The sequence below is a fragment of the Sapajus apella genome, unplaced genomic scaffold (genome assembly GCF_009761245.1).
Source record: "Sapajus apella isolate SASKATOON/1434 unplaced genomic scaffold, GSC_monkey_1.0 scaffold100, whole genome shotgun sequence".
Classification (NCBI taxonomy): domain Eukaryota; kingdom Metazoa; phylum Chordata; class Mammalia; order Primates; family Cebidae; genus Sapajus; species Sapajus apella.
In genome coordinates this window covers 509260-531272 of record NW_022437040.1, presented here as the reverse complement: position 1 = coordinate 531272, position 22013 = coordinate 509260, and the positions used below count along the sequence as shown (strand labels likewise).

The 22013-nt window shown below is 43.9% G+C and overlaps 1 protein-coding gene and 1 long non-coding RNA gene across 42 annotated transcripts in view; both read left to right on the top strand.

Moving 5' to 3' along the window:
• Nucleotides 1-22013, top strand: part of CELF2 (CUGBP Elav-like family member 2) — a 641808-nt gene that overhangs the window by 601422 nt on the left and 18373 nt on the right. For 22 of the 41 annotated variants that reach the window (XM_032258128.1, XM_032258094.1, XM_032258095.1 and 19 more), the window contains one exon: nt 19892-20023. In XM_032258128.1, coding sequence (XP_032114019.1) covers nt 19892-20023 — 132 coding nt within the window. The remainder of the gene's footprint in view (nt 1-19891; nt 20024-22013) is intronic. The other 19 variants (XM_032258098.1, XM_032258102.1, XM_032258129.1 and 16 more) reach the window with 1 other exon arrangement.
• On the top strand, nt 2238-5522 carry LOC116536379. The gene is made up of 2 exons (XR_004262599.1): nt 2238-3144; nt 3179-5522. It is a non-coding gene; the product is annotated as an uncharacterized LOC116536379 (long non-coding RNA).

Below are 22013 nucleotides of genomic sequence, written 5' to 3'. Positions count from 1 at the left end.
CACCTCGGGTAGAACTGCAAGTGGCTGAAGCAGACGGTGAGAAGGTTTAGCGCTCAGCCTTGCTGCCTGGGCTGCTCTGTGGTGTCTCAGCAGAAGCAGGACATGAAAACCAAGTTGTCTGAAAGTTCTTAGGCATGTAAGACTTACATTGTTGGGGAAAACAATAGTTGGAATGGTGTGTCTTCCTAGTAAATGTCCTTTATTTGGCACTGATCATCCTGCTTCTAAAGGAGGAGAGGGCATGCAAACCCCTCCCAACCAGAGAGGTTTTGAGGGCCCTGCGTGTGCAGGACTTGGGTGTGGAATGACCTTCGGCACAGTGAGTGCATGGACGTTCCAGGCAGTGTGTGCAGTGCCCCGACCTGGAGCAGGCTGGAGTCTCTTAATAGTCTGGAACCAGTTTAAAGTTTAATAAAGCCGCACAGCTGTCGGGGTAGATACTTATGGTTCACCACAGAGCCCACACTAGGATTCATGCAAGTAGATTCCACCTGTGCTCTGAGCTCTGCTTGGTGGGTCCCTTCATCTGCGGGGTAGACAGAGCCTCACGTGCATCTTAGGGCTGCCACTCACCAAGCATATTGTTCCTCATTTTGAGTGGGTTTTTTAGTATGTGCAGGCATCGATTCTAATTCTTCATGTATTTGCTTTTTGGTGTTAGTGGTGCTAGAGTCTGAGCTAAGTGTTAGAGATTTGTTTTTAAATTTTGCCTTGCATAGTCTCCTGTATTGTGGCAAATCTACATCAGATCCCCTTGTGATATCTGTATGAGTTCAGGCTGTGTTTTCTGTCCAGCACAACCACTTAATGAGATTGCTATTCCCACTAAATGATCTATGATGTTGTGTGATAGAAACATGTTATCACCACTGGCACTGATGTTTCAGTGTTATATCAGGTGGGAAAATCAAAGCTTTATTCTAATCACAACTTCCCAGAATTGTATACTCTAAGGTCCATTTCTTAAGACTTGAAAGCAATCAGATGGGAATTTTTAGTTCAGATGTGGTTTCATCCCGAGGACCAGGCACCATCAACTCCATGGCCACATGCAAACATAAGCAAAATACACCAACCTGTACAGCACAGGAGGAAAGCAGCAAGGCAGGTAAGGTACAGGTGTCAGTGACAGGAGCGATTCTGCCCCAAGAAAGTGAGAGACATTTCAGTAGAAGAGTTGACACTTAAGCCAAAATGTTCAGGGTAGGTAGGATTTTTAAAAGTAGAAATGGAATGGAAGATATATCAAATATGTCAAATGTGTGAAAATGCAGAAATAGGATTTAATTAGCAAATGGAAGTTGCTCTCATTTTTCACACGCATGGACATAGGGAAAAGGATGCCCACGGGAGACCCTGAAAGCCGTGGCTGAGGAGCTAGAACTTTTCCTGTTAGCAGTGAAGAGCCATTTCAGGACTTTGGGCCCAAGAATGACAGTGATTGGACTGAGGCACCCATTGGATATGGGGAGAACAAAAGGGAAGGAGGAAAGATGATGTTGGGTGTGGAGTCTGGGTGGCCAGGGGGGGCACTGTTTTCAGTTGTGAGAGGAGTTGAGGGAAGCTGTCGTACAAGATGATCGGACATGGCACATGCTGAGCTCAGGTGCACATGAACGGACATTCTGTAAAATGTATCCAGCAGCGATCAGATGTGTGACCATCAGGCTGACCAGAGCCCTGCACTGGAGAGTGGATTGACACTGACCTGCAGAGGCCAGGTGGGCTGCCCTAAGCCGGGGAGGGGTGAGGTGATTAGGCCAAAATCACCAGCAAGGCAAGGCGGGGACTGGGTGTAGAAAGCCTTGGGGGAATGTCTGTGCTTGTGGGACAGAGGGGCCAAGGGATGGAAAGGGAGCTTTCTGAGGAAAGCACAGTGTCAGGGAAGCCAATGGGTACAGGGCTGGAGGGGGTGAAGGCAGAGCTGACTGAAGTTCGATGTGGGGGAGTGGCTGCTTCACAGCAGTGGTAGACAGTTTTGCAAGCAGTTAAAGAGGACAGAATTCTATATGGCATGTTTACGAAATGTGGTGAACATTTATAAAAATCTGTAAATGGGGCCGTTTGTGGTGGTTCACACCTGTAATCCCAGCACTTTGGGAGGCTGAGGCGGGCAGATCCCTTGAGGCCAGGAGTTCGAGAGCAGCCTGGCCAACACAGTGAAACCCTGTCTCTACCAAAAATACACAAATAAGCTGGGCATGTTGGTGCACACCTGTAGGCCCAGCTACTTGGGAGGCTGAGGCAGGAGAATCACTTGAACCTAGGAGGCAGAGGTTGCAGTGAGCCAACTCCAGCCTGGCTGACAAGAGCAAGACTCCATCTCACAAAAACAAAAGAAAATTAAAAATCTATAAATGTACTGGGGGCACTAGGAGGAGAACGTTTTTATGGTTTTAAGATGGAGAAAACAAACATATTTGTAGAACAAGGAGCCAGTACAAAGGGAAACAGGAAGAAGCCAATGAGAGCTAAAAGCTGGACTAGAGTCAAAGGGCAGGCTGGAGGGATGGACTCGGCCCCCAGTGTTTCCCTCTCCTGTGGTGAGGGGGATGCTGCCTGCTGAGTGTCAGGTCACGTGTCTTCTCCCCCAGGAGGACCCCCCACAGCAGCACCCTGGCCTTGCAGCGCCATCTTGACCTGGTACTAGTGCACAAGCCAACAGGCATGAACCCGAATCAGGGCTGAGTCAGCAGGTGGTGCAGTCTTAAGGGAGGGAACACCGTAGCCTCTGTCAGGATTGGGGATGCCAAGAATTTAGGACAGAAGGATACTACATCACATGCAGGCCAGGATTGATATATCTGGGGCTAGAAACAAAAACTCAAAGAAAAAGTCAACCTACAGGATGTAATAGAGGATTTCTAATTTTGTTTTTCTAGAGTATGTAGACATCTTGATCAAGAGTCAAGTCACTGGAGCAAGTAATGTTTCTTTAATTTTCTCGGTTGTGAAATAGAATTAATTGCTAATATTCACTTTTCTTATAGAAACATTGAGGTTTATACATATACACATATTTATATTTCTATAAATGTATATGGGTGCTTTTTTAAAAAGAAGATATTTAAGTATCTCATGGGAAGAGCATTTCATTATTTTGGAGTGACACAAAATACTGCAACTCTGGAGAACAGAGACTAGGTTAAAACTAGAATGAGTCTAACTATTTAACTAGGTTAAAACTAGAATAAGGTCCTATGATATTTATCTGGGTTAAAACTAGAATGAGGTCTGATAATGTGTAACTAGTTTAAAACTAGAACAAGGTCCTATGATATTTAACTAGGTTGAAACTAGAATAAGGTCTGATGATATTTAACTGGATTAAAACTAGAATAAGGTCCAATGATAACTTTTCTCTGAATCTCTTGCCTTTGGAAAACAAGTATCTCCTCACCTTTCCTTTAAAAATTAGCACATAAATACAGGGAGAAGACAGTTTCCTCACTCCTTTCTGCTTTTGTGCTCTGCCACTCGAGGGAACAGTAAACTTTCTACCTACCATAAATGCCACTTGAGCTCCTAGAACCAACATCCCCTCCTTAGCAAAGGCAAAATGGTATGACTGGGTTAAACAGAGCCAGACAGCTGTGTCCGGGCAGGATCTCTGCACTGAGGGTCAGGCCTGAGACCCATGGGGAGTCATTCGTTCATATCTTGTGCTCTGCGCCGGGCCTGTGCGGGAGCAGCATTCCTGCTGAGTGCACACCAAGCCCCAGCCAGCCTGCAGCCCCACTGTGACCATCCCGGGCTGCACCAGGTGACCTCTTGCCCCCTGCCACCCTTGGGATCATGTTGGCCAGAGGGAAATCTGCCTCCCAGAAACGATGTTCTCTACCTCTGGCAAGCTGTCCCCCCAAACCCCCAGAAGAAGGCCAGACTTCAGACAGACCATCAGTGACATGGTGACATGGGCCTGCTTTCTTGAGAAGCCTCTGTCCTCACCCTTTCCCTACAGAGGCCCCAGCCTGGTCCCATCATCAAATAGTACAGCTGCTGTTAAGGTGTCCAGCTGCCTCCCTCGTGACCCACGTGAGGAAACAGAGGCCTGCAAGGGTCAGTGGTTTGCCCAAGGGAGCACAGGATGTTAGTGACAGGTGAAATGACAGCCCTGCCATACCACGAGACAATCCATATTCTAAGCAGGAACTCCTGGGATCCCAGAACTATATTTCTAGGTTTCTCCAGTTACACATTCTCACCCTTATAAGGAGATGGCCAGTGTTTTGTTTTTTGTTTTTTTTTTTTTCATTCCTCCATGGCTGTGCATGAAAACAAATATCTGGGGCCAGCTAAAGGGGAAGTATATACTTTTGTTTCAGTGAATCATAAGCAAAATATCACTGGCAGGGAAAAGAGGTTTGATTTTCCCTCTCATTTGTCCCAATCTTAGGAGATCCATGTGTACTGTGTATATGAACGGACTCTTCCAAACTCATGGCCTCACAAGGGACAGGGGAGGATGCTAAAAATGAGACCAGGGACCCTGATTAATGACAACCCATGAAGTACATGTCTTGGACTCACTAGAGAGAGCTCCCACAGGCAATGAACATTAAAGCAAAGAACAGGACAGCTGCTTTGGGCGGGAGGAGCACGTGCTGGTCCCTTACCTCCTTGCCTTCCACATGTGCACCACCATGGAACAAAGCCTCCTCGGTCATTCTGAGTCCAGACCCAGCCCTCTAGACTTTTCCTCCTCCAGTCTTCCTGAGAACTAGTAGTGACGACTCTTGACCACACTGCACCAAGCCAGGTGCCACCAGCTTCCTTGGGAAGCGGAAGTGGCAGCAGAAGAGAGGGGCACTGACATCTCTGGGGAAGGTGCCCTCTTCCAGGCAGGAATATGAGGTCACATCTCACCACTGCAGCGCCCGGCACCACTCTCCAACCCTGCCGCCTTCTCCTCCATCACCACGCCCCTCCCTGTCCAAAAGATCTTTGAGGGACTGAATGAAAATAAGAGGTGTGGTTATTGTGGAATAATTAGGCCCCATGGGAGGAGAGGCAGTATTGTGCTAATGCCCCAGGGTTGTGATTAGCTCATGATAGTGCCTGTGTCATGACTTAATTATGCTGCCTCCTCACAAGCTATTACTGCACAGTTGGAATGCAGCATCCATGCTCTTTGGAGACAAAACGGCCACCTTGGGCTCCATCGTCCTGAGCATGTTTGGTCAATGCAGGCAGTTTTCTTTCTGTTCACAATGATTTTATTTCCTAAACCACAAAGCCACTATGCTTTCGCTATCGAATTGTTCTATGGAAAGTGTTTAATGAGTGTACCGAAGGCAAATTCGTGCTGTCTTCTGTTAATACTGTTCTGTTGTAGCTTTAAAAAAAAAAAAAAGCATTTTGCTATCCAGGAAGAGTGGGAAGTAGGGTTAATATGAGAATATGAATGCATTTGTTCCTGGAGAGCAAGCTAGTTTCTGGGACAGACTTATGTTACACATGGCCTGCAGATAAGCAGATACAAGACAAGGAGGAAGGGGAACATTCATATGGGAATTTTTTTTTTTTTTTTTTTTTTTGAGACGGAGCTTTCCTCTTGTTACCCATGCTGGAGTGCAGTGGCGCGATCTCGGCTCACCGCAACCTCCGCCTCCTGGGTTCAGGCAATTCTCCTGCCTCAGCCTCCTGAGTAGCTGGGATTACAGGCACGCGCCACCATGCCCAGCTAATTTTTTGTATTTTTAGTAGAGACAGGGTTTCACCGTGTTGACCAGGATAGTCTCGATCTCTTGACCTCGTGATCCACCTGCCTCGGCCTCCCAAAGTGCTGGGATTACAGGCTTGAGCCACCGCACCCGGCCAGGAATTTTTTTTAATAAAGAAGTGGCGAATGTGAGAGATGGATAAGCTCCTCATTGCTGTTTTTGGATCTGGAATCTTTAGAAGGATGGAGGAATACCAAAGTTCCTCAGCAGGCAGTGTCGCCTCAAATCAAGAATCCTGTTCACTATCCCACATTCTACAAAGAATAAGAAACCCACTTGAGCCCCCGTGCGTGCCTTACTCCCATTCCGGCAAGGGGTGGTGGGCTTCTCCAGGATGGGCTTTCACTTGGCCTCTGCCCCGTTCCTGCCTGAGAGTTGAGCATCGCCCTCAGCGGTCCTGCCTTGGAGCTGTGTCAGAGGAACGGAGGGGTTCTCTGGCCCTGGCCTGGTGGCACCACAGCAGCAACTGGCTTCACCCACTGTTTCTGAGGCTCTCCCCATTTTCTGTGGCACATAAGCAGAAGGGAAGGGTTTGATGAGGGTGTTGGGCAGAGCCCCATGCTCAGCCATGTCATGAGAAGCCGCAGCAAGGCAGCAGCAGGAGGTACAGTGCGAGGCCATCGTCCACCGGGTTGTAGTCTCCACATATGCCAGAGAGGGCACCCAGCTCAGCCGCCTCAGCCTTCGGTGGATCCGCCAGCCTTTCCTCCACCCCGCAGATGCCTGCTCAGTGCCCACTGCGCCAGTCACCCTCACAGGTTCTAGGGAAGCGGACAAGCAAATCCTTGCTCTTCAACACACTGCTTCCGTGGGATTTCTTTTCCTTGGGAAGAACAGAACCGTAACTTACACTCTCACCTAGTTTTTGACTCTGGGTTCCTTGGTGCCCAGTGACTGTTGTTCTTTCCTGTCACAAACAGAACCTTCTCCCTCCCTGCATCCTTTCACCTTCTCATGCCTCAGACTCCAATTTTCACCCAGTCAGGGTGCAATATGACAGCACTGTACTGGAGGGTCCTGAGACCCATGGTTCCCCAACATTTGCATGAAAAGCAGCACCCAAGGGCTGGTTCAACTCAGATGCCCAAGCCCCATAACCAGAGCGTCCGGCTCAGCGGGAGTGACGGAAGTCCAGATGGTGCTGATGCCAGAGGTTCGAGGCTGTATAACTTTACAGTAATGACCTTCTCCATTAAATGTGTCTATGGCTACAGCACCCCCAAAGGACAGGATTGGGCCCGCCTTCCCCATACAACGACCGACCCAATGGCCTGCAGAGGATCCACCACCCAGGGCCGTGGGCCAGAGGGAGTTGACACCACACTACTGTGGTCTTTTTCTTGGTGACATTCTCTGTGATCTGCTCATTTAGGATTGAGTTGGGTGTGCATGGTGTGGCAGCTGCTGTATAGGTTTTCCTGGGACAGAAAGTAAAAGCTATTTCTACTTTAAGCTTAATGGTGCTTGTATTTATATAGATCCTTTGTTCTCTGGTCTCTAAATTGACGTGGGATTTTCACATTGTTCTATTCTGCTATGGGCAGTGGAAATTGGAGTCTCCACCAGAGTTCTGCCTGGAAGCATTAGAACCCTGCCTTCGTGGAGTCCTCTCTTTCTCTGCCAGGAGATGAAGTCAGCATGTGTTTGGCACTACTAGAAACAATAAGAGCTTTTCAGAAGTTGGCTTTTTGGACCTTGTGGCCATCAAGCCTAGCCTCGGGGTCTGCGGAAACCCCTTGGTATACATTGGAGGTGTCTGCTTTCTCACCCCACAAACAGGGACTGGAGTGCCTCAGAGGCGGTGCGGCTCACTGCGGAAGACTTCTTTTCCCTAGCCAACTTCCCTCTGTATCCAACTGAAATCTGCCTCTGAACAGCTTTCATCTACTGATCCTAATTTGGATCTCTTGAGCTGCAAAGAATATCTTTCTCACGTCAAGACCTGAGACTGTTTCTTGCCTTAGTCTTTACCTCTCTAGGCTCAGTTTTACTGTTACCAGCTCACTCTCTTTCAACTCAACTTTCGCATCTGGTCACCCTCCTCAGGATTCTCTGAAAACGATACATACAGACTGACCTTCCTAATGACCAGACTAATGAGAAAGGCTCCAAAATTAGTCATCATCCATGCAGTCGCCTCCCTGGGGAGGAAAATGTTAAATCTTCATTGCAAGTGCTGTAAAATGAAGTGAAAAGATGCATTTCCTCTTTTGAGGACAGAATACCCAGATTCTTCTCCTTCAGATGTAGACTAAACACATGTATATGGATCACCCACTATGTATCAGATATCGGTGATGCCTTCTTGGATTATCACACCCATCCACAGAGGCAGGGCACATTACTGTTGTTTTGTGGATAAATACCAGCCTCAGCTGAATGGAGTAGACGGCCCAAGTTCTTACAGACTGGAAGGGACAGAGCCAAAAATTTAAAGGCAAATCTGAGTGAGGGCAAGTTCACTGCTTTCATAAGTAAATGTCTGCAGTAGCCACTAGGTAGACACAAGAGGCGAAACAGGATTTTGAGTTTCACATCAACATAACACTGGGTTTAATTCTGGCTCTGCCACTGAGAGTTGTGTGACCTTCCACACACCACTTCACTTCACAGGATAACTGTAAAGGACTAAATGGGCTTGCACGCACGCTGGCAATAAGCAGCATGTGGCAAGCACTCACACCTGAGCTGTGTTCATTATTAGCAGCAGAGCTGGAGAATGTTAGTTTCCTGTTGCTGAGATGACAAGTTACCACAAACCTCATGGCTTAACACATATTTATTATCTTGAAGTTCTGTAGATTAGGAACTCAGCATACTCACTGGGCTGGGGTCAAGGTGTCAGCAGGTGTGTTCCTTCTGGAGGCTGTAGGGGTAAATCTGTCTCCTTTCCCAGCTTAAACAGGCCACCAACTTGACTTGGCTCATGGCCCCTTCCTCCATCTTCAGAGCCAGCAAATCCTCATGCTGCCATCTCTGATTTTTTCTCTCTCGATTCTTCCTTCCACTTACAAGAACCCACCCAGATTATCCACAATAATCTTGCCCATCTCAAGGTCTGCTGATTAGCAACTTTTGTAGTCCATTTTCTGTTGCTTGTAACACAGCACCTGAAACTATTTAATTTATTTTAATGAGGAACTATTTCTTACAGTTTTGGAGACTGAGAAGTCCATGGTCAAGGTGGTGCATCTGGTGAGGACCTTCTTGCGAGTGGGGCTTCTGCAGTCCTGAGGCAGTGCAGGGCATCACATGGCCGGGGGCGGAGCATACTAACATGCTTGCTCAGGACACTCTTCCTCCTCTTATAAAGCCTCAGTTCCATTCATGTTATATAACCCATGAATTCCTTGACCTGTTAATTCATGAATGGATTAATTCATTCATGAGGGCATAGCCCTCATGATCCAGTCACCTCTTAAAGGCCCTACCTCTCCATATTGCCACATTGGGGGTTAAGTTTCCAACACATGACATTTGGGGAATACAAGAAAACCACAGCACATTCCATCTACAGTTTTAATTTCTCTTTGCCATGTAACCTAACATAGTCACAGGTTCCAGGAATTAGGACATGGATGTCTTGGCTTGGCTTGGGGGTGAACAGAGAACCTAATAGTAATTCTTAGTTCCCGCTCCAAACATAGCCCTTAGGACCCAAATAAGCTTAATTTATTTGGGTCCTATCCAGGAATGGACCCATTGGAACAGAGAGAGAAGACAGAACTGGAAAGCCTTTGTAAAACACATACTGGCATCTTCTAGTTTGACTCTTGTGTTCCTTCCCCAGTTCTGGCCCAGTAAATGCAGGTCCTTCCCAGTTCTACCAGTCTGATTAGTCACCCCTCCTCCCATGGGAAATCCAAGGCTGGTGAGGGGCCACGGGGAGGTGGTCCAGGTTATCCACATGGCAGAGAAAAGAACTTTTTCCTGGAAAGTAGAGCTCATATCCTTGCCTCTCTGGAAATTATCTGGGTTGATTTAAGAAAGCTTTCCAAATAGGCCTTCTTCCATAACTGCTGTATCCCTATGTGGCAAAGGCCACTGGCCTCTTCTTGGAATTCTCATGCCCACACCTGGATGCTGGTGCCCATCCTTCGTCCCTCACGCGTGCAACAGGGCCAGTCCCTTCAGTACTCTGGGCCTCTGCTTATTTTTCAAGTGCGGGAAAGACTCCAGTCTAGTTCACAGTTTGCCTGAGAGGATCCCACCTTCAGTAAAAGACCCATCTGAAAGACATACTGTTACCTACTACTGTCAGTGGGAATTAGGAAGAGAAAGAAGGCTCTGCACTGGTTGTGGGGGTCCGGCTCTCAGCTCTGTCTAAGATACTGAACAGCAGCTATTCTAGGTGATCTAGCACTTAATGACCTAGGCACTCAGTCTGTGACCTACAGTTTTAACCTAAGACAAGAGTCTCTTCTGGGTGGAGACCTAGAACAGCTCTGAGGAGAAGGAGCCCATCCTATCCTCTCAGTTGGGATTAGTGTTTGAGATTACTCAACTTGGAGTTTTCTAAAAATGAGCTTTCCTGGTCAAACAAGCAAAGAACTTCTGTGACCAGGCCATAGTGGGCATATCCTCACCACCAGTCTCCCAGGACCACTTTGCTTCTCCTGTTCTCCACACCCCACCCTGCCCCACACACGGTTTTCAAAAAAGGGCACAGACTTTGTCTGCCACATGAGCTAATAAAAACATGGCCATCCTTGACTGCTCGACCATTTTCTTCCCTGGCAAGCCAGCTGGTCTGAATGTCCATGGCCTGGTTGATAGGTTTTAACTAGTGGTACAACAGGCCTAAAATGTGTTGTATACAAATTAATGCAGTCACTGCGTGAGCAAGGTGAGGTGTGCTTTGCAGCCTCCATGTGGGTTCCTCTTGGCTTTGTTCTGCCTCCTCCTGCTTGGATGGTGCAGCCTCTGCTGAAGAGGCGTTCTGGGTGATTATGAGCCAACATTTACAGACCTCTTCTCTCCTGAGCTGCCCCTTTGGCATTCTGTAAAATGTGTATGTGAGAAAGCGTAGGGTACAGTTCTCAGCACAGACTGAAGGAATTTGGGGCGGGAAGAATGCGGATGGTTGTCTGAGGCAGCATCTTGCCAGTCTACCCGTGCAGAAATGGAGAGTCTGTGTTGGTGGCACCACATGTATCTCTGTCTAGGGTCTCTTTCTCTAGAGACTGTGCATCTGCTGAACATGTAGTCTTTAAGTACTTGATTGAGGTGGCCTGTGTGACAAACTGGAGTTTCTCCTATGCTTTAAATAGATGATTTGTTAACATTCAAAAGGTTCTTAAAGGTGGCTAGATGTGTAATAGAGCTATCCTCTTCAACTGAGACGTGTATTGGGGTGAATTTTAAAAGTATTGTCTGATGATGTAGCATGCAGAGGGTCTTTCCACTTTAAGACAAGTCATCTAGTTAATTTTTCTCAGTCTCATGCTTGATTCTTCCTCCTCTTTTTATTTACCTTTTCCTCATCTTTCTACTGGGACTGTCCAAAAACAGCATAGTAAGAAGTGAGAATGAATGTCCAGTTCACTGTAGCCAGTTTCCCAGTTTTTAAATAGGAAACCAGGGTGTAAAAAGACCTAATTTGTATATTGACTCACTGTCATCAATAACAAAATGGGCCCAGGGAGTTTCTAAGCTGCTTCCACCTCTCCGGTGGCCCCCTGAGCTAGACTTCCCCCATGTGCGTGTTCTATGCCTAACAGGTTCTCTCTCCAACTCACTATTTGCCATCACCACTGGGAGTCATCCATGTGAGAGCAGACTGTGGCATCCACACACCTTTTCGCAGACTCACCTTGGCAACTTGGAGGATTTGAGAAGTCATCCCTGAGCACAATATCAGCCAGATCTGGCATCCTCCAGCACCTCTTCTCCCTTGCCTCGAGGTGAAGCACTCTAGAATTGGGCACAGATGGGCACTGCTCTGGATGTCCCTGGATGAGGGGGCAGCAGGCGGCATCTCTGAGCCGGCAGTTCACAGTGTGGACATCATAGGAAGAGAGGTTACAGCCTAGCATACAGGGCCCTCCCCTTGATTTCCTACAAGGTGGAAGAAGGTCCTCCAGCAGAACCCATGCCAAAGACAGTGCCAAATTCATTACATAGATTATTTGATCTTTACAAAAACCCGGTAAATTCGGTACCTTTTTTCTTCGTCCATTTAAAGACAGTGAAACAGAAGCTTGGGGAGATGAGGGAACAGATTGAGTCCAGGGGAGTCAGGCTTAATGAACCCATTTGGCTTCCAGCTTTTGTTTTTAAGATTCTACCGAAAAACTATAGAGTTATGTTCTTGATTGAGAGCTAGTTGCATTTTTCAGTTGCAATGGGGCTGAGCTAGTAGGACCCTTTTTCCTGCCCTTCTCAGTGATGTCCCATGGCAGCCAACCTCCATGATCCTTCCCCTGCTCACCACAGAGACAGGTAACCTTCCCCAGTTACAGTGCAAAAAAATGGAGACTGGTGAGGTCTGTGCTGTAAGTTGAGCTTATGCATGGTGCAGGCTGCAGAGACTGAGAGAGCAACAACCTGTCTTGTGTTTTGTTTCTCCAGCAATTACAGTGGCCATGCCCCATTGTCAGCACGACGGCTGGTCCTTGGAGCACTTCGCCATGAGGGAGCTGGTGTTGCTCACTGGTTAGCAAGCTTGTCTCCAGGTTATTGATCTTAGTTCTTTGCCACCCACACTTTTCCATCAGCATGAATGGCAGCCACCTCTGGGGACTTCCTGACACAGGTGCTTGTACATGTTTCTCAGATGAGTGCTAGAACGTCCTGGTCTAGTTACTTTACTCTACTTCACACTTCATCCCATCTGGCTCCGTCTCTTCTATACTGTGTGAGGATATCTTATCTGGTCAGCTTGTTCCTTTCCATTCCCTTCCCTTACATCTGAATGAAGATTCTGAGGGAGGAAAAGAAAAATAGAGCTCTAAGTAAGGGTTTTCTGCTTTTCACTACATACTGGCACTGGAGTTATTTTATTAGATACATTTCATCAGGACAAAAACAGATACTTCACGATAGTATATTTAGCTCCTTTGCCATGTGAGCACTTGACCCCATTTTCTTTCTAAAATTTTGTTAAAATCTGTATTAGTCTCGTGAATACAGTAAGTCCAGAACTTTATGGTTGCTGTTTGCATGATGCATATTTTTTCATCCTCTTACTTTCAGCCTGTTTATATGTTTGAATCGAAAGTGTGCCTCCTATAGTCAGCATATCGTTACATTTCATTCTTCATTGTTGTTATTGTTGTCATCATTGATTTTAATCCAGTCAGATAATCCCTGCCTTTTGATTGGATTGTTTGATTCATTCACATTTAATGGTCTTATGAATACAATTGAATTTACATGTGCCATTTTACTTTTTGTTTTCTTTGTCCCATGTCTTTGTCCAGTTTTCCTTTGCAGCTTTATTTTGTAGCAAGTGAATATTTTTTTAGTATAACACTTTAATTTCTTTAATGATTGTCTTCAATGTTTTTTAAATTGATTTTCTTAGTAGTTGCTCTAGTGTTTATAATAGAGATTATATTTTATCAGAATCTACTTCAGATTTATAATCTTAATTCCAGTAGCATATAGAATTGTTCTTCCTATATATTCTTTCTCCTCCTACCCTTTTCATTCTATTATTTAGATACACGTTGTTGTAATTATTACTTTATATGACCATCTTTAACTCTTTTTAAAGAAACTGAAAGACTAAAGGAGAGCTGGTGTATATTTATAGAGTTCATTTGTAACCTTCTTATTTATAATTTCTGGCTCTCTTCATGTCTTCTTGCAGATTCCATTTACTATCTAGTGCGATTTCCTTGCTCCAATATAGCTCCACCCCCACTTGCCTCCTTTGTGCTATTATCAAATGTTACATTTCTGTATGTTAACAGATACAACAATATAGTTATATGCACATTGTTTTAGTCAAATGATTTTTAATCAATTAAGAGAGGAGGGGAAAATGCAATTATACTGTTTTATAATTAGCTACATACTTTTATTGGTGGTGTTTTTTGTATAAATTCAGATTACTCTCTTGAGTCCTATGCTTTCAGCCTGAAGAACTTCAGTATTTTTTGTAAGACATGTCTCCTGGCAGTGGATTTCATCATTAGTTGTCCACACAGGAATGTCTTTATTTCCTCTTCATTTTTCAAAGATTTTTTCCTTTTCTTTTTTTTGAGACAGAGTCTCACTCTTGTTGCCCAGGCTGGAATGCAATGGCATGATCTCAGCTCACCACAACCTCTGCCTCCTGGGTTCAAACAATTCTCTGGCCTCAGACTCTCAAATAGCTGGGATTACAGGCATGTACCGCCATGCCTGACTAATTGTTTTGGTTTTGTTTTTTGTTTTTTGTTTTTTTCTAGTAGAGACGGGTTTCTCCATGTTGGTCAGGCTGTTCTCAAACTCCCAACCTCAGGTGATCCACCTGTCTCGGCCTCCCAAAGTGCAGGGATTACAAGTGTGAGCCACTGCGTCCGACCAGGTTTTTTCTTTTTAGCACTTTGAATATGTCATCTTACTGACCTCTGGTCCATTGTTTGTGCTGAGAAGTCAGCTGTTAATCTTACTTGGTCCATAATGAATCATTTTTCTCTTGTTCCATTTAAGATTTTCTCCTAGACTTTCAACATATTTCTGGCATGTGCCTGGGTATAGATTATAGTGTTTATCCTACTTAGCATTTATTTTCTTGGATGTGCAGATTAATGTCTTTAATCAGATTTGGGAAATTATTAGCCATTATCTCTTGAAATTATTTTTCTGGTCTTTCTCTTTTTGGTACACACATTACACACTTTACATGTGTGTTAGTGTGCTTACTGGTGTGTCATATTTCTATGAGGCACTGTTCATTTCTCTTCATTCCTTTTTCTGTCCTTCAGACTAAAATCTCTATCAATGTATCTTCAAGTTCATTCATTCTTCTGCCAACTCAAACCAACTGTGGAGCCCTATGATGAATTTTTCATTTTGGTTCTTTACTTTTGAGCCCCAGAACTTTCATTTTTTTAATCAGGACACAAGTAAATTACATGTAGCCCATTAAAACTTATCAGTTCAATTTAGGTCACATTTATTTATTAAAGTTTCATAGGTGTTTTGCAGATTACTGCAGTTACCCTCATTTAAAATTGTTTTTATATGGTGAACTGTCTAGTTTAATTTTTATTTCCATCACTTTCCAACTGAAAGTTAAATTTTAGAATGCTGCCATTTGCCTGGCAGATGTCTATCACATGCTAGGCGGTGTGATTTTCTTAGAATTGCCTCTGTCCTACTTACTTGCATGTACTGTGTTGACTTACGAATGTTGAAGGAAATAAATTTACTTTGTAAAATGCAAAAAAGAATTTCCATTTTTTTAATAATTTCAGCCTCTTTGTTGACATTCTTTATTTGATGAAACATTGTAATTATAATCCTTTAAGCATGGTTTTTTAGATTATCATATTTATAATAGCTGCTTTCATGTCTTTGTCCACTAAGTCGAACATCTGGGCACTCTTAGGCATCACTTCTGTTGTCTGCTGTCTGGTTTTTCCTGTGTTTTTCTGTGTACAGATTGCATGTTCTTGTTCATTTGCATATATCATAGTTTTTTGTTCACAATGGGACACTGTAGTTATTACAGCAACTTCTGGGTACTAATTAATCCTCCTTACCCACTCACTACACATAACCATTCCTGACTGGCTTCTCATTTGTGTTTATTTCCTTAGTGATTTAGCAAGAATAATTCAGTGAAGTCTCTTCCCCTGCATTGTGCCTCTTCTGTCCCTCCTCAGAGGACACATCCTTGGGCTATAAGTGACATTCCTATTTTTCCTTTGTTACATTACAAAATTCTTCCAGATGGCTCCCTTTCATTGCCTCTTGGCTTGATCTCTGTTAAGTTTCTGGCTGCTGTGTCTCTGTTGTTTCCACTTCTAGCTGTTAGAGCGAACCACTGAAGATGAGTGAAGGCTATTATTTTTGGCCCTGGAACATAAATTGTCTCCACAGTCTGCTCTGATTGCAGTTGGGCCCTTTTTGTAGGGATGCTCTTTCAGCCAGTCCTTGAGGCCTGCTCTGACCCCAGGAGGACTCTTCTTAGCTGTCCCTTTCCCTGTTCTCTCTGCTAAGCTTTCAGCTGGTCTACTTTGCTATCATGGAGCTACTGCCTACTCTTAACTGCTCACCAACAGTTTCTCTTGTTTCTAACAGTGCCTTAGTCTTGAACTTTCCCATGCTGTGTTCCAAATAAATTAGTTCTCCTTAGGGAAAGTTACAGAGCCCTGTGTTCTTGTGTCCTATCTCTCCCTGCACTGGAGGTGGTACAGGGACAGTGGCCTGCTTTTCTATGAATGATACCTCTCATCTACAAGAAGGGGACTGTGAGAGCATGGGAGCAACTGGTCTTCTCTGCTTGCCTCTCCCAGCATAAACCCTCCACCAGTGAGTGAGATGGGTGGGGTGAATGGGAGTCAGTGCTCTCAGAATGCTATTTCTGGGATAGAGCTTCCACCCCATGAGTAGAGGCTGGGCTGAGGAAGGGACCTCTCTGCTTCTCGGCCTGGAATAGAGCTTCTGCCACAGAGTTGGCAGGGGTGAGAGCTGCGAATTGTCAGTGTTGGTGGTCTCCTCCTCCCTGGGAGAAACCATAATCCTGTATATTTGGAGCTGTGGGAAGGGGGTGCCCCATCTTCTTGCCCATACCCACACAGGGTAGAGTTTCCTTTGTGCTGAGCTTCAGAGGAGGGTATTTGTACCAGAGAAGGGAGCAGGTTGTGGGTTGTAGCTCACATGCCACAGATGCTTGCTGTTCATGCTGAGATTTGATAAATCTTGAGAAAAATATTTCTTCATGTAGATACCTTAGGACAATTTCCAGAGACTTTAATTGGTTGGTTTTTATCATTTTTATCTGCTGTGGTTGTTTGTTTAACTGGAGAGAGGGCCCATGGATATCCTTTTAGAAGTACTTCCCTAAAATAGTGTGAAAATGTTCGGGCCTTTATTGCTGGCTTAGAATTCAAACAAATACTAGGAATAGTTTTTAACACACTACTTACTGACACAGCAATCTGGAAAGGACTATTACATGTAGAGTGAGATCCCATACAGTTTCTGGAAAATACCCCACATAGGAGAGACTTCTATTTCTGGCAGTGTAGGTTTTCCCAAAACTCCCACTGGGAAAAATCCTAAAATGTATAATAATTTTTTTTAATATTTTTAATGACATCAATAACTAGTCAATTAGCAAAAATACTCATAAATCAATGATTAAGTGAAAGAGAAAACTCAGAGAAGAGGTAACATGAAGGTGGCATTCCTCTTAAGGATATTTGGTGAACCAAGTAAATTCAAGTATCTGTTCTCAAAGCTTTCCCAACCATAAGGAATAGAAAAAGTCTAAGGCTCTTGTGAGGTAGTTAATAGGAGAACCTCCCCATAGAAGCCTGAAACCCCAAAAGGCTAACTCTCAGTGTAAAGATGAAGTACTCCCCTTTAGAAAACTATAAGGAAAACTGCCTATCTCAAAACATAGTGGTAGGCAGCGCCAGGGGCATTTCCCTCTGATAATTCTTAACAATTAACCATCCCTCACATGAGTTTACATCCCAATTTGATTTTATCTGAATGGTCAAAAACCCTAGGCTATGAAGTTAAAGTATCCCCAGCTTGTAGATTTCTCCAGCACTTTGCAGAATCAAATGTAAGTCGTTCTTAAAAGAACCCATCTTCAACCCAGGCCTCAAATTACCCTTAGAAATAAAGTCCAAAAATAGTTAAGCTCGCAACCAAAAAAACCACAAAATATACAAGAAAACCAAGTACCAAAAGTAAGAAATAGCAGGGACATTATTAGATACCATATATACATCTACGAAGACCTCAGATACTAGAATTATTAGCATACAACAGAAATGAAGTTAATATGTTTATATATTAAAAGAACTTGACAAATGAAAAAGCAAGTGATTATGAAAAATGACACACATGGATAACATTCTAGAAATGAAAAAATATAATCAAATTGTAAAATATGGATATGTAAGTTTAGCAGAACATTAGATACAATTGAAAGAGCATGAGGTGAGCTGGAACACAGATTTTGGAGATGACACCCAACCGAAGAACAGAACATGACAGGTTAAGTGACACAAAATAGATCTAACTTAGGTCTAACTAAATTCCTAGTGGAAAGGAGAGAATGGGGGAAAGTCAATATAAGAGCAGCTAATAACCAAGAACTTTGAGAAGTGATAAAAGGCAGAAACAAAAATCCACATATTGAGGGATCCAGAAGAATTCCAAGCAGGGAAAATAAAAATCTAAACTTGGAAGCACCACAGTGATAAATGCAGAACGCCAAAGACAAGGAGAAGATCTTTAAAACAGAGAAAAACCATCCTCCAAGAAATACAGACACCTCAGTATCTGACATCTCAACAGTAATAATGGAAGTCAGAAGGCTGTAAAATGTTCTAAGAAGAACCTGTCAATCTCAAAAGTCCAGGAAAAAAATATTGCATGAACTAGGATAAAGACATAATTTTCACACAAACCAAAGCTGAAAGACTTTTTCACCAATAAACCCTCACAAAAGAAAGTAGTATTGATATAACTTTAAAGGATAAATAACCCAGATGAAAGAAGAAAGAATAACAAGCAAAAGTGGTAAATATGTGGGCAAATCTAAATATGTGCTATAAAGAGTAATAATGATGTGCTGAATAAAAAAACGAAAACCAAGCTACAACTAAAATGCATGATTGCATGAATATCCCACACCTGGGTTCAGAGGGAGCTTTTCTGCCTTAAAGTATTCTCAAGTCCTTGAATTGTTCTGGCAAAGGGCAAAGATAAGTAACTTTGATTTGATAAGTTAAGGATGACTTAAAGGTTTTATGGCCATGTACAAAAGAATAGAAATACTATGCATTACTTCCAAAGTAGTAGAGGGGGCGATGGAATTGAAAGAGAAACCTCAAGCACAGCAAGAAAGGAGAGGAAAGAAATGTAATATTAGCAGAACAAATAGGACAAAATCTAAATGCTGCTGTTAAAAGACTGTTATCAGGCTGTGTTGTTTTTAAACCTTTCTGTATATTAGAGATGTAGCTAAAACATAAGTAAGTAAAAAGATGGCAAAAGATATCCAATGTAAAAGCCCAAAAAAACTGGTGCTTTATACACAAAACATCATACAAAACACACTTCAAGGAAAAATTAGAAACAAAAAGGTTGTCCCAAAAAGGTTTATTTCACCAGAAGATAGGATCATTTCCAAAAATAAAACATATTTACATAGAGGAGTTGGAATTACAGCAGATGTTCACATGCTTCTTCCAGGAACTTCCAGATCAGGTAGACCAAGTGAATGAGACATGTTTAAATGTTTTTCATTGCAAAAGTTTATTGAAGATATTATGAGTAACTTTATACCAATATATAGTTGAAAACAATATATCAATTTGAAAATAGTATATCAATTTCCAGAAAGGAGCAACTAATAAAACTGATTCAAGAACAAAAAAGTTCAATCATCCCATTTATTAGAGAAATGTAATCAGTATTTCAAAATATTCCCATGAAGACATATTCCAGAACATTTTACTAGCAAGTTCTACCACACACTTAAATGACAATTAATTTCAGTCTTACACAGTTTATTCCAGAGAACAGAAAAATAGGAACACTTTCCTTGTCATTTTGAGGCTAGCAAAAGCTTCATAGCAAAACTAAAGACAGTACAAGAAGGAAAAATAAAGGCCCATCTTACACACATAGGCTTTAAGAAAAAAAAAAAAAAAGATACTATCAAATAATGAAACCAAAGAATTATTGCCAACTTTGTTATGTATAAACCTGGCTGGACAGGCCTCCCATTCACAGATTTTTCCCCACCACCCAGCAATGAGTGTGTGTGTTTGTTGTACTGGCAAAACCACGCTATGATGATGTTTTTAATCACCAAATCTATCAAAATTGTCACAAGTACAGTCCCATATGTCCTTCACACGAAAGGCACAAGCACAGTTCCTCAACTCCGTCCACTGAGATGGTGACAGAAGGATTTCTAGTTCTCTTGGCTCTCACTCACCTTGCGTCTTCTCTCCCCACTTTCCTGTCTTCCTTTTGTTTTTCAGTGGCTGCTTCGACCCCAAACTCCACTGCTGGTGCAGCCATGAACTCCTTGACCTCTCTCGGGACTCTGCAAGGACTGGCTGGGGCCACTGTTGGACTGAATAATATTAATGCACTAGCAGGTACCATCAACAGTGAGTATTTGCTGCTCTGGTGGACAGCCTTCCCCCAAATTCTCCACAGAACGTGGTCAGCCAGAAATGACCCGAAAAAGGATATGCCAGAGGAGAACTAAAACTTGGGATGGAGGAGCGCATGCTTTGATGGGCAGAAGTTGTCTACGCTCAATTTGCCTCAAAAATTCCCTGACCACTCTCCACCCCCAGATTCTTTTCAGTGTGTAGCACAGCACATGTGCTCATCCATGGGGTTCTGTGGCTGGCAGCTATTTTCAGGTGTCCAGGAGTTTGGTTTGATTTTAGTCAGTTCTGTCCTGTGAGGCAGGGTGTTATAATGGGAGGTTCATGGACTGGAAGGCTGGAAACCTGAACCCAGCTCTGCTGCCTGGCAGCTGTGGAAACTCAGGCAGATGCTGCTCCCTCTGTAGGCTTGAGAGTCTCCATTTGAGAATGGAAAGTTCTGGATCAGATAATTCTTAAAGGTTCCCTCCAGCTCCAAAGTCCAAAGATTCATGACAATTAAATAGGGGACGAAATGAGGCCTTGGAAAGAAGGAAATGAAACTGAGGGGAGAGGAGCCACTGCCGGAAGTGACATGATCGGAAACTTTATTAAGCATCACAGGCATTGGTCACTCTACATCAGTGACCATCCAAAGGGACATCGTTTAGCTGTGGCAGGTTGAAATAGGCTGGAGGCAAATCACTCACAAAATTGTACTTGGTTCCGAGACATCCTGATGGACTCACCAACAAACACCAGGTTCTGTTCTCTGTGGCCCACCTGCTCCTGTCATTCTCGGTTGATGAGGGGAACAGTGTGCCGCCCAGAAGATAAGTCATGTTTTAGGTTCATGCTTGGTGTGGGTTCCTACACTGGGGAAACTGATCCTCAGCCACAGAGGGGACAGGTAATTTCCCTGTCCCTCCATTTTAGACCCCCTGGTTGCCCAAGAGTAGCCAAGCCCAGAAGATCCATGACAGCCAACAGAGCTGCTAATACAGGAGCCTTCCTCACTCCCCGCCCAGGCAGCCCAGCATCTGCCCATTCTCATTTTTAATAAATGAGTCCTTGACAGTTGTTGCCCTATTTTAAACCATGGTTCAGTAAGTGGACTATTTTTGGGTGATCAGGCAATATAATTTTTAAAAGCAAATTAATATAAGGGTGATCAGGCAATATAAGAGTGATCAGGCAATATTATTTTTAAAAGCAAATTAATCCCAGTAATTTCATACTATACAAGCTCAAAATACCTTGCACTGGACTTGGTAGAAAAATGAACCTAAAATTTATCCAAATAAAAATTAACTTTTATAATCCTGATAGATCATGTTTAGAAGTAGGATGTTGGCCAGGCATGGTGGCTCATGCCTGTAGTCCAAACACTTTGAGAGGCTAAGGTGGACAGATCATGAGGTCAAGGGATCGAGACTATCCTGGTCAACATGGTGAAACCCCGTCTGTACTAAAAATACAAAAGGTAGCTGGGCATAGTGGTGCGCACCTGTAGTCCCAGCTACTCTGGAGGCTGAGGCAGGAGAATCGCTTGAACCCGGGAGGTAGAGGCTGCAGTGAGCTAAGATTGCACCACTGCACTCCAGCCTGGCGACAGTGAGACTCCATCTCAAAAGAATAAAGAAGTAGGACATTTTCAGGTTGTAGTACATCCATTTATTCAGAAGCTCTGGAAATACAAAGACATGGACCAAGTTTTAGCTGACCATACCTCCCAAATGAGATGGCTTGTGATTAGCGTGGAGCCCGTGAAGTGGTAGCCCTGTGGCAGCCACAGTGTTTCATTCATTAGAACCGCTTCCAGCTTTGACTTTTCCATCAGCTAAGTAGGAACCTCACTGCCTTGACCCCTGTTTTCGGTACAGCTCCTCGCTCTGACCATGTCCTTCACCTAGGTTGAGGACGTCTGTGCTCGCACACATCCCCTCATGCTGCTTCTCTTGCCCCAGGACCTAGTTCCCCTAAAACAAGGACTTTGATTTGACCG